At 55.0% G+C, this 13148-nt stretch overlaps 1 protein-coding gene across 1 annotated transcript in view; it reads left to right on the top strand.

The window, feature by feature from the left end:
- Nucleotides 1–13148, top strand: part of LOC147700479 (putative cation-transporting ATPase 13A4) — a 941662-nt gene that overhangs the window by 362996 nt on the left and 565518 nt on the right. The window contains exon 11 of the mRNA XM_086929645.1: nt 12605–12762. Coding sequence (XP_086785771.1) covers nt 12605–12762 — 158 coding nt within the window. The remainder of the gene's footprint in view (nt 1–12604; nt 12763–13148) is intronic.

Below are 13148 nucleotides of genomic sequence, written 5' to 3'. Positions count from 1 at the left end.
CTAAACTCAGTCATTTAGGTGACTGCTCCTGAAAAGGCATTTAAACAGTTACCCTCTCAATTAGTTGAAATTCACCCAGACCCTGCCCTAGTATTTAGGCTCACCTATAATGACTTAGCAATTGTAGGAATGATAATCTTAAGAAATAAAATATTCCAGTTGAATATGTCCTCAACTACCCTTGGAAATAACAACCCAAACAAGTTCTGTGAAGTTCTAGCATCAAGACACTACTGTACAAAATGTGCCTTGTGAAAGTCTTGGTATATATACATTGTCAGAAAACGAACTGCTTCTGCCAGAGAAAAATTGTTCCAATGAATACCTGCGGGTGGCGCACAGACCTCAAAATTGCTTGTTCTTTCTTTTTCAAAATGACGAAATACAAGGGTCACTGCAGCTCCCACGTGGCGCATGCGAAGCTGCTTGCAAAGGAATGACTGAAGTGCTGTGAAATAAACCCAAAGCGAGACAAATTCAGCTACTCAATTTCAGGAACACCACGGACTTCACAGAAAATGTACACGTCCCGGTGCGCGGTCAGTTGAAGTGCGTAGGTAGCCAGTTCTCCTCAGCTTTTGATCATTAGCTGCCGCGGAACGAAGTTCGGGAGGAATTTGACAGCCATGCTGCTGGTAATTCCGGAATGAACCCATAACCCTGACAGCCATTCTTGAAAATGGTTATGGAGATTTTTCCGGTTAGGGTCTGATGTTTCGGGAGAGCTGTGATGGTGGTTTTGGAGACGAGGAGGTGTGATTTGAGGGTGTTGACCCAGTTGTCGGGTTTGTCAGTGTGGAAGATGAAGTCCATTTTGCGCTGCCCTCCAGCGGAGCAGTGGTATGTGCCTACGACTAGCGTTTTGGGGTGTTGTCTGATCATGCTGTGTTTAAAGTGCTTTTTCGCTCTACTAGAGAGTCTGTGGGGGAAAGTTATATCGAATGAGTTTGGTCCGTGGGGTGTCGGGTAGTTAGGTGTTCGTGGGTAGGGATCAATTCGCGAGGCCGGTGGTATCTTAGCTAGGTTAAAAAAGGTGGCGTTCCTCTTGTGTGTAGGAGGGAGAGTGCCGGGGGGAGAGCTGATTGTCGGGGTGGAGGGAAAGGGATTTTGGGGAGAAGTCTCTCTAGGGAATGGAGGCTGTTAGCTAGGCCAGGCATCAAAGGGGTCCTCTTGTGCATTCCTCTAGTGTGTCAGGGTGGAGGGTTGGAGTTAGGGGGGTCTCTCTCGGGGAGAAGGCTGTTAGCTAGGCGTCAGAGGGGTCCTCAAAATGTACCTGGTGCCTGAAACTTTGGAGAGTTGGGGGGTCGCGGATCGGGTCGCAGAGGCGTGAGGCGGGTGGGATTGGCCGTGCAGGTGGCTACACTGCGGAGTGGGACCAGTATTAATCCTGCTAGAGAGTGAGGTCACTGAGTCTACGCCCAACTCAAAGTGTATGCAAGCCTGACACATGCACAAACTGGGTTTTGGTGCTTGCGTCATTGCAGGCAGCCACCGCCCTACCAAGGGGCTGAATTTATCCTGCTAAAGATTAGGGTCACTAACTCTATGCCCAACTCAGAGTGTATGCAAGCCTGACTCATGCACAAACTGGGTTCCGGTGCTTGCGCCATTGCGGACAGCTATTTTGGAGTCAGGCGGCTCCGTGGCAGTTGTGAGAGACAGGGCTTCAAGTATATAGAGGGTTTCTTGCTCTTAACGCCCCTCTAGACCAGAGCTGAGATCATCGCCCTATCAACAGTATACCGGTGATCGCCAGTCCTTCTCCATCTCGAAAGGAATCATGTTCTCCAAATTACACCAATAAGGGTGGCCATCTTGGAGTCAGGCGACACCAGTGCAGTGGTTCGCGACGTGGCTCTGCTTCTGAAGACTTCTCGATCAGATGTTTCTGGGTCCCGTCGCCACAACTAGCCACATCTGGGGTCGTCTCCCCTTCTACAGCGCTCTGATTGATCCCAGGTCTGTCTCCGCGAGGGGGATCTGCCCCTGAAGCAGCCAGTGCCTCTCCTGGAGCTCAACTTGCTCCCAAGCCTGCTCCTCTCTACCCCGGGGCCAGGTGAGTGCAGACTCCGGTTTAGCGTTTTAGCTGGGGCTTTTGGGAGGGGCAGGTCGTTCCGGTCACCCTGCCATTGGGAGGTTCCGGTGATCCTTGGTCCGATTCCCAGGGGCGATCTGGCCCCAGTGACGTCTGCAATATGTATTATTTAAGATACAGTACTTTGCCATGCATCTAAGGATAATGAGTGTTGGACTTGGCCCTCTCGGCAGGGTCATCCCCGAACTTTTTGCCTTCCACCAATATTCTCTCTGACCTGTTTCTGTTGGTTTATTGACTCTGGGCACTTTACCACTGCTGACCAGTGCTAAAGTGCATATGCTCTCTGTTGGACAGGCCACATGGAAGGCCCGCTCCCCCCCTGCACGACCCGGCCCGAGCCCGGCTCCCCAAGTGTTACACGCCACCACTCCACGTTTTCCGTCCCCTCCGGGACCCCTGCATCCGAACTTCTCGACCTCATGGGCCCGATCCTCTACCAGCCCTCGCGCCCAACCGGGCGCCATCTTGAACACTGCACCACGAGGCCGCGTGGCCTCCGATCGACCCTAACCCTGGGCCTGGCCAGGCCCCGACATCCCGGCACCACCATCCACCCAGGAGGTGAGCGGACTACTTGGCAGGTCAATGGGAGAAAGAGGCGTCGATGGCTCTCCCCCGCCAGGTGCCGATCGCCCCCAGCCTCCCCGGGCACTGGCTCCACCCCCCTGCTGGGTGTCTGGACTCCCTCATCCCGGACCTCCCGACCTCCAAGTGCGAGGGTCCGGACATCAAAGGGCGCCAGACCTATAACTGGGGCAGCTCCAGAGCAGGAAGGCAGTTGTATCCTGGAGTCGAGAGACGCAGAGAAGAACTCATCCCTGACGGACTACTGGCGCTGCCGTAGCTCTGCCTTGCGAACTATCGTACTGCCTGCTGGCGCTGCCGCAACCTTCTGAAACCTTCATCGTCGTCGGGACCTGCTGGCGTGGCCGCGGACCGTTTGTGACTTCCATCTTCATCGGGACCTGCTGGCTCCGCCGCGGACCGTCGCTACCTTCAACCATCTCGGGACCTGCTGGCTCCGCCGCGGCCCGATCATCTGAACGCCGAGATCGAGGATTGAGAGCTATTTCACCTATTCAATTGGTAACAAGACTGTCCCGCTACCCTTTTCCCAATCCAGAGACCAGATCAGAGGGGACCCCTGAGTCCAGACCTCCTTGTAACATTTACCGTACCTGAAGAATTGCCTATAAAGTATCGTTAAACCTTATCCTTGTGTGGTGTACGTCTGTGGGGGGGAAGTTACTTGTCTGTACGATCGCTGGAGACGGCTCTCCCCGGAGACCTCTCCCCTTGTCCTCGGCCGACCCTCCCGGTCCGTCTAACATTGGTGGCCAGCGGCGCGATCCGAATCACCGCATAATCGTACAGAAAGTAGCTCACCCCACGACAAAATCACGATGACAACTAAAGAAAGCGGATCCACCGAGAAATTTCAGATGGAGAAATTGGAAGAATACAGCCATCGTGAATTAAAACAATTCTGCATCGAACTGGGTATCGCTACCACCGGTCTGAGTACCAAAGACGATTTCAAGCAGGCCCTAGAGTCCTGGGCAGAAACCGGGACCGTCAGACCCCCGGACCAAAATATCACAGCAGTAGAAAAAGACACCACGGCTCCCGAGGAGCGAAGAACGGGTCTCTCGCAAGTCGAGATCCAGGAACGAGAAAGAACACGACTACATGAACTAGAAATGGCCCGGCTCAAAATGGATGGTGAACTCAAGTTGGCCGAACAGAAACTGAACTTAGAACATCTGCGAATCCGAGAAGAAAGAGAGGAAAAACAGAGACAAAGAGAGCTCGAGGAGAAAAGACTGGCATATGAACATGAGCGCAAATTGGCTGAAATAGACTTACGCAAGCAGAACAAAGAACTAGGGGTGCCCGAGCAACCCCGCACCCCAGGGGCAACAGATAAGAAGGTACACATCCCCAAGGATGTCGTTCGAGAATACTTCCGAGAGGACGACATCCAGCAATGGTTCAAGGCCTACGAAATCGCTATGACCTCCCACCGGATCGATCGCAACGACTGGGGTGCCGGTCTATAGGGGAGATTCCTCAATGAGGGCCGCGATGCCCTGCTACAGCTCCCGGACCATCAGATGACCTCCTATGACCACATGAAAGCTGCCCTCCTCACCCGCTATGGGCTCACACCCGAGATGTACCGCCAATGGTTCAGAGACTGCACCCGCATCCCGGGTACAACTTGGGTGGAATACGTGAACTATTTCAGCAGAGCCTTCGAGGGTTGGATCAAAGGAAGCAATGTCACAACTTACGAACAACTCTTTAATCTCATGGTGTGGGAGCATCTATCAAACAATTGCTTCATCGAGCTCCGGCAGCACCTCCTCGACAGCAAATTGACTGATCCACGGCAGCTCGCAGCCGAGGCTGACCGGTGGGAAATCACCAGAGTGGGCCGAAATGGGTCCTATGAACAGAACCGGAACCACCACGGTCAGCACCGTCCCCGAGGAGGTGGAGGGGGCCAAGGACGAGGAAGAGACAACACTCCGGCCGCCCCCGCTACCAGCACCACCCCCCCGGCCAACCGGGGCAGCACCCCGGCACGACCGGGATATAGAGCCAATGTCGGCCACTACGCAAACGACCCAAATTGCCCACAGAACCAGAGCCCGAGACCCCGCCAGGTGGCTGCTGCTGCCCTGGGGGAAGAACAGATCTCCGAGGAACAAGAAGAATATGAGCAGGAACACCAAGAATGGGAGCCAGCCGCCATGGCTCTAGCATGCTTAGGGGGGAAAGACATGGTCCCGCGGGTCCCCCTACCCGCTAACACCCGGAAGTACAGTCAATGGGTGAGCATCAATGGACGCCGAGCCGAAGCCCTACGTGACACTGGGGCCAGTGTAACAGCCGTCCGCTGTCACCTGGTGACCCCAGAACAGATTCTCCCAAACATTCTCTGCCCTGTCCGTTCAGCCGATAATTCGGAGAGTCTGTGTCGGATGGCCTGCGTCCCCTTCGAATGGGGAGGAGTCTCCGGCATGCTGAAGGTGACGGTCCGAGATGACGCTCCCGTAGACTGCCTCCTGGGGAATGACCTTGAAAGCTCTCCGTGGGCAGCCGTAGAATGAAGAGAACACCTGGGGATGTTAGGCATCCCGGACTGGGCGTGCGTCACCACCCGGTCCATGGCCGCCCGTGCCAATCCCCGACCCGAAGAACCTGAATGGCCAGCACCTCCTCCCCCGGTCGCTCCAGTAGACGACACCGACCGTGCCGACCCCTCAGAACAAGCTCCCGAGGGACTCGCTCAACCTCCGGACCTCTCCGGCCTGGATCAGTGGCATCAAGAGGGGGGGCCCACCCAGGAACAGTTTCGCCAGGAACAGAAGACTTGTCCCTCCCTTGAGGGACTCCGCCAACAAGCCCTCGCTCAGAGCGCAGGGGATACTTCCGGAACACATTGGGTCTATTGGGACAATGACCTGCTATCCAGCGAACAAAGAATCGCAGAATTGGGGGCCAGTCGGGTGCTAGTAGTGCCCCTCCGTTTTAGAGACTTCTTGCTAAACCTGGCCCACGATGTCCCCCTGGCCGGCCACCTGGGTCAGGATAAAACCTACAGCCGCCTGGTGACCCACTTCTTCTGGCCTAAAATGAGGAACGACGTACTCCAGCACTGCCGATCCTGCCCCACGTGCCAAGCTAGTGGGAAGAGCGGCCGCAAACTGAAAGCCCCCCTGCAACCATTTCCAGTGGTCACCACCCCGTTCGAGAGGGTGGGGATAGACATTGTGGGGCCCCTCGACCCCCGTACCGCACAAGGACATCGGTTCATCCTGGTACTGGTGGACCACGCCACCCGCTACCCTGAGGCTGTTCTCCTGCGAACTGTAACAGCCCCGGTAGTCGGCCGGGCCCTGATGGGGATCTTCTCCCGCGTGGGCTTCCCCCGGGAAGTCGTCAGTGACCGGGGCACGAACTTTATTTCAAAATACATGAAGTCCCTTTGGCAACAGTGTGGGGTCACCTACCGGTTCACGACCCCCTATCACCCTCAAGGAAACGGACTCGTTGAGCGGTTCAACCGCACGCTCAAAGGGATGATTGGGGGGTTGGAAGAGCCCCTCCGTCGCCAGTGGGATGTGCTACTACCGTGCCTTCTCTTTGCCTACCGAGAAGTCCCCCAGAAATCCCTCGGCTTCAGCCCGTTTGAACTCTTGTATGGACACCCGGTGCGAGGGCCGCTCAGCCTAGTCAAGGAAGGCTGGGAACTGCCCCCTCTAAAGAACCCTCCAGATGTCTTCAAATACCTACTCACCCTCCGCAACCAGACCCGTCGATTCAGAGAAATGGCCAAAGCAAACTTGGAGGCCAGTCAAGAGGACATGAAAAGGTGGTACGACCAAAATGCCTCCTCCATCGAGTTTGAGCCCGGCCAACAAGTATGGGTAATGTCCCCCACCGAACCATGCGCCCTACAAGATAAATGGACGGGGCCCTTCAAGGTAATAGAGCGCAAGGGTCCGGTCACCTATCTCATCGATATGGAATCCTCACGGAACCCCCTCCGGGTTCTCCACGCTAATAGACTGAAACCCCATTTCGTGCGCTCAGAACTCAACCTCCTGATGGCCACAGACAATGGAGCCGAGGAAGACTCCGAGCCTCTCCCTGACCTCCTACGGACTCGGGAGAAAGACGGCTCCGTGGACGGGGTCCGACTCTCGGAGGCCCTCACCCTGGACCAACGCCAAGAATGTCGAGACCTTCTGCTGCAGTTCTCCAGCCTGTTCTCCCTCACCCCAGGGGTCACCTCCTGGTGTGTACACGATGTGGACACAGGGGACAGTCCCCCTATCCGCCACCGGGCCTACCGCGTACCAGATCGGGTACGGGCCTGCATCCAAGAGGAGGTAGCCAAAATGCTCACGCTCTGGGTCATTGAGCCCTCAGACAGCCCCTGGGCCAACCCGGTAGTACTGGTCCCCAAAGCGGCTGCCCCCGGCACCACACCAGAACTCCGGTTCTGCGTCGACTACCGGGGCTTGAATGCGGTCACCAGAACAGACGCGCATCCCATCCCCCGGGCAGATGAACTAATCGACCGCATGGGAGCCGCCCGCTACCTCAGCATCTTCGACCTGACGGCGGGCTACTGGCAGATCGGCCTCACATCCCGGGCCCAAGAACGATCTGCGTTTTCCACTCCTGATGGCCATTATCATTTCAAGGTCATGCCCTTCGGCATGAAGAATGCTCCGCAACGTTTCAGCGGCTAGTTAATCAGGTCCTGGCAGGACTTGAGGGATTCAGTGCCGCCTACCTAGACGACATCGCTGTATACAGCCACCACTGGTCCGACCACCTCCAGCATCTCCGAGAGGTACTACAAGCCCTTCAGCGAGCTGGCCTCACGATCAAGGCCAGCAAATGCCAAATTGGACAGGGGTCCGTGACCTACCTCGGACACCAGGTGGGAAGCGGTCTGGTGGCCCCTCTGCAGCTCAAAATCGCCGCCATCCAGTCTTGGCAGCCCCCCACCACCCAGACCGAGGTACGCGCCTTTTTGGGACTCACAGGCTATTACCGACGGTTTGTGAAAGACTATGGTAGCATAGTGGGGCCCCTCACGGAACTCACATCCAAAAACCAACCAAAGAAGGTCAACTGGACCCCAGATTGTCAAGCAGCCTTCGAACAACTGAAGGCCACCATGTGCTCCGCCCCTGTGCTCCAGGCCCCCGACTACAGTCGGGAATTCATCGTCCAGACGGATGCCTCTGACCATGGCATTGGGGCGGTCCTGTCTCAATTGAACCCCGAAGGCCTTGACCAGCCAGTGGCTTTCATCAGTCGGCGACTCCTGGCCCGAGAACAACGCTGGAGCACCATCGAGAGGGAGGCCTTCGCCGTGGTATGGGCCCTCAAAAAGCTCCGGCCCTATCTCTTCGGCACACACTTTCGGGTACAAACTGATCATCGACCCCTGCAGTGGCTGATGCAGATGCGGGGGGAAAACCCGAAACTACTACGTTGGTCCATCTCCCTACAGGGGATGGACTTCACTGTGGAACATCGACCTGGGCAAGACCACGCCAACGCGGATGGCCTGTCACGCTTTTTCCGCCTCGACGAGGAGAGTCCCCAAGAGGATGGGTGACTCTCCCCGCCTTCAGCTGGGGGGACGCATGTTGGACAGGCCACATGGAAGGCCCGCTCCCCCCCTGCACGACCCGGCCCGAGCCCGGCTCCCCAAGTGTTACACGCCACCACTCCACGTTTTCCGTCCCCTCCGGGACCCCTGCATCCGAACTTCTCGACCTCATGGGCCCGATCCTCTACCAGCCCTCGCGCCCAACCGGGCGCCATCTTGAACACTGCACCACGAGGCCGCGTGGCCTCCGATCGACCCTAACCCTGGGCCTGGCCAGGCCCCGACATCCCGGCACCACCATCCACCCAGGAGGTGAGCGGACTACTTGGCAGGTCAATGGGAGAAAGAGGCGTCGATGGCTCTCCCCCGCCAGGTGCCGATCGCCCCCAGCCTCCCCGGGCGCTGGCTCCACCCCCCTGCTGGGTGTCTGGACTCCCTCATCCCGGACCTCCCGACCTCCAAGTGCGAGGGTCCGGACATCAAAGGGCGCCAGACCTATAACTGGGGCAGCTCCAGAGCAGGAAGGCAGTTGTATCCTGGAGTCGAGAGACGCAGAGAAGAACTCATCCCTGACGGACTACTGGCGCTGCCGTAGCTCTGCCTTGCGAACTATCGTACTGCCTGCTGGCGCTGCCGCAACCTTCTGAAACCTTCATCGTCGTCGGGACCTGCTGGCGTGGCCGTGGACCGTTTGTGACTTCCATCTTCATCGGGACCTGCTGGCTCCGCCGCGGACCGTCGCTACCTTCAACCATCTCGGGACCTGCTGGCTCCGCCGCGGCCCGATCATCTGAACGCCGAGCTCGAGGATTGAGAGCTATTTCACCTATTCAATTGGTAACAAGACTGTCCTGCTACCCTTTTCCCAATCCAGAGACCAGATCAGAGGGGACCCCTGAGTCCAGACCTCCTTGTAACATTTACCGTACCTGAAGAATTGCCTATAAAGTATCGTTAAACCTTATCCTTGTGTGGTGTACGTCTGTGGGGGGGAAGTTACTTGTCTGTACGATCGCTGGAGACGGCTCTCCCCGGAGACCTCTCCCCTTGTCCTCGGCCGACCCTCCCGGTCCGTCTAACACTCTCCCTATTGTAAATTGCTATGTGATTGGATTCCATGATTGGCTTATTTGGTTTACTGTCATACCCCAGTAAAGTGCACCAATGTAATGTAATGTAATGTAATGTATATATACTTGTAAAGCGCACTGTTACCTCGTTACGTGGTGTCCTGGTGCTGTATACCGCTGGGGAACCCGTCCTGCCTTTCCCTGTGAGAGGGCACTCCCAAGGTGAAACCAGGCATTCCCGGCGCTGCTGGGGCCGTTGTGGAGATTAAGCAAGCTATTGCCCAGAGTTGCAGAGTGGGACCCATGGTTAGCGTAGGCACCTAGGCGAGAATTATCGAGTCCGCAACATTGACCCAAGACCCTGCCGCGTCGGGAATTGAACCCTGCTTCAGGGTCTGCCCCTTCTTACCAGTGAGCCACACTTCTCCCACCAAGAGTGCATGGGCTTGTAAATACAAATGCTGCTGGTGGGCTTGCAGCACTGGTTGTGCCACCCACAGAAGCGGCCTGGTAAAATGTGCCTAAGGTCTGCCATTGGAGAACCTGTGTGCAGTCTGGTACGGTCATGCTAACTGCACAAGTACACCTACTTGCCAGTCCCTAAAACCTTCCCTTAACTTCATATTAGTCACCTCTATGGTAGGCCCAAGGGCAGGGTGCATTGTAAGCATAAGGTAGGACAAGCCCTGATGTGTGCGGCATGTCCTAATATGGAATTATAGCCATTTTCATTTTCCACTATTGTAAGGCTTCCTACTCTCCATAGGCCAGAATGGGCTGCTGGAATTATTACACTCTATAATCCCAACAGACTCAGAGAGCATGGTATAAAGTCAAGTTTAGTATACCTGAACTCAGAATAATAAAATACTTCTTTTAGTAAATTTTATTTTAATATCCTGTGTTTGCAAATGCTACTTTTAGAACGTTAGCATTTGCTTGCCTAACCATTTCAGCCCACTTCTGCTCTGATGTGTGTCTGCTGTCTGGTTTCTGTGTGTAACAGGGCTGGGGAATTCCAGGGGACAGGCTGGGGCTGACAAGTGGTGAATAAAAAGATTACACCAGGATGGGTGGGGGGAGTGCCCCTTGACTTTGAATAGGGCTGTTCTCTGCCACCACAATGCTGGCTCCGCCCTCTGGGGAGTGACTGATGACTCTACCCTGCACCTAGTCCAGGAAGAGGGAAGACTGTCAACAGAGTGCTCCTTACTGTACTTGTCATCACAATGCTGGCTCCACCTCCTGCGGAGCGTCTGATGTCCCTGCCATGCACACTGAAAGGAGAAGCCAGGGCCTGAAAAACAAAGTGCTCAGAGACTGACTGGATTAGGCAAAGGCCCCCCTGGCCTGCGAGAACAAAAGAAATGTCTTATAAAAGTAGGAGCTTTGCTCCTCAGAAATCAGAAACCCGGTTGCGCTAAGAAGAAACTCTTCCCGAAGAGAAGGACCTGCGAAAGCTGCATGGAGGACTACTGTCTCTAATCCTGAGAGACTGGCCTGTGGTGGGTGCCTTGCTGCAAGAAGGAGAGAAGACAAAGACAAGAAAGACATTATTTTATTCAACTAGTGCATTCTTCTACAAAGATCTCCAAGGGCTTGCTGGGGAACTTGCCCCTGAACTGCGCCCCAGGAACAGTGGGCGCTACCCCCCCCCCCTGAAGGAAGAAGCTGTGGCATGTGCTGCTTATCCCTGCAGAGCTGAGTTAAGGAGAGCTGAGAGCGTCGTGCACCCTCCCCGACTCTCTCCAAATCTGCGCCTCTGTGTCCCCTGAGCACCGTGACTGTGGCCTGATCGTGTCACCAGCCGCAACGTAAAGACCAGCCCCCCGCTGGTACAAGCACCGTGACTGCACCCGTTCCGAGCCATAGCTTGCATCGTTGAGAGGGACCTGTCCGGTTCGAACACCGCCGCCTACTGATCTCCGTGTCATAGGCTGCTCAGTAAAGACGGACTCTGCTAGTGATTGTGCCCTCCGTGACACGTGCGCTGGGAAACGCTCCCCGCAGCTATTGAAGTGAATCGCTGCGGGCGTAGTACGGCTGGTACGTCGCCTCTTGTAGACCGTACTGCCACCAGCACCGCCTGCAGCCACTCCCCCTCCAGGGTCAAAGCGTACGCTGCAGGGAAGAGGCCCGTACCCACAAAGCATCGCAAACTGAAGTGATCGTACCTACTCAGCCCCGAGCCGTAGCTCGCATCACCCAGAGAACGCACCGCAACGTGGGGTGAACCGGCCGTTTTTTTTGCCCAGAGAACAGTACGCTTGTATACACAGAGAACTATACTCAGGTGTGCGCTGAGAGCTGTGCGCTAGTACTGGAGTAAACTGTACGTCGCGTACCCCTCGCCCCGCATTGGAAGTACGGTGCGCAACGTTGCATCGAACCTGCCATAACTGTACGCCTCATACAGAACATGCCTTACGCCGCGCATTGCGTGAGACTCGGCAGGGCCTTTCTCTTTAAGACAGCGCAACACACCCCAAAGCCAACGAAGCGCACAGGAGCTCTGCGACGCGCATTACCTTCAAGAAACACTGCTAAAAAGACCTGAACAGTAAATCAAGTATCTCCTCGGGCACGGCTATCAGAAAAAATCTGCATTGGCTTCCTATGCAGGCGAGGATTAACTTTAAGGCTCTCTGCCTTATGCATCGTGCCCTTAATGGGATTGGGCCTGAAGCCATCCGTACTCTTGTATCCTACGATACCCCCGGTAGGGCACTTCGCTCTTCTATCAAAAGTCTGCTGGCAGTCCCCCGAATATCTACGGTCAGATGGGGCGGAAGGGCCTTTCGCTTCCTTGCGCCTAGACTCTGGAACACTCTCCCCGATGACCTCAAGGAGATCCCATCCCACGCCCTGTTTCGCAAAGCACTTAAGACCTGGTTATTTCAAGAAGCATACTTGTAATTCATCCCTTGTCGTTTTCTGATCAATTAGTTCACCATCTCTTAGCGCCTTGACGCCTACGGGTTTAGTTGCGCTCTATAAATCTCAATAATAATAATAATTAATAAAGTATTGTGCCATCCTTTTAAAACGTTACTGGAACCATTTTGAAGTCCTACAGACTGTATCTAAAGCTGCTTGAGAGTTTATATATAGTTGCCTGACTAATCCAAGAGACGTCCTCAATGAGCTCCTCTGGTGTAATGTTGGTGTCAGCCACAGCGCGCAGCTCTATGGATCCTGTATACATACTGTTCCCTGCTGGTTACCTTTGCATTGTTATATACACTTCCTTAAGTAGATACTTCCCATAATCTCATGTTATTGTATCTCCACTAGGGTTCAACACAGCAAAGGGTGATCTGGTGAGGTCCATCCTATATTCCAGGCCTGTCAACTTCAAACTGCACCAGGACGCAGTCCGGTTTCTCATGTGTCTTGCTGTGTTTGGCCTCGTGGCAGTGATTTTCTCAATTGTGATATACATCAGGGCAGGTGTAAGTAACATTTTCATTAATTCACTGTTTTGAGAGACTTTTAATGATATGGTGAAGTCAGTTTCAAAAGGGTATGGGTGTTGGGGTGTGGGAGGCACAGGGTTAGGGCTAGGGGAAGCAGAGGGGTGTGCACTGGAGCAGCCTGAGGTTGGGCTTAGGGCTTGGAAGGCAGAGGAACATTGAGGCTTGGGAGAGGCTAGGGTATGACTATGGCTCTTTGTGGTTCTTCTTCTGCCTGGTAGGCTGAATTTAACTTCTTGGTGACTTCCTCACAAACCAGGATTGTGCCAGACATCAACATGGTGGTGCTGCAAACACCAGCAGCAGTGGAAGGACACATGGTCACTGGACAAGTGTGAAGGCCAGGGACTCATCTTCAATGACAG

The sequence above is a fragment of the Lissotriton vulgaris genome, chromosome 7 (genome assembly GCF_964263255.1).
Source record: "Lissotriton vulgaris chromosome 7, aLisVul1.2, whole genome shotgun sequence".
NCBI classification, from domain to species: Eukaryota; Metazoa; Chordata; class Amphibia; order Caudata; family Salamandridae; genus Lissotriton; species Lissotriton vulgaris.
This window is presented reverse-complemented; position numbering and strand designations above follow the sequence as displayed.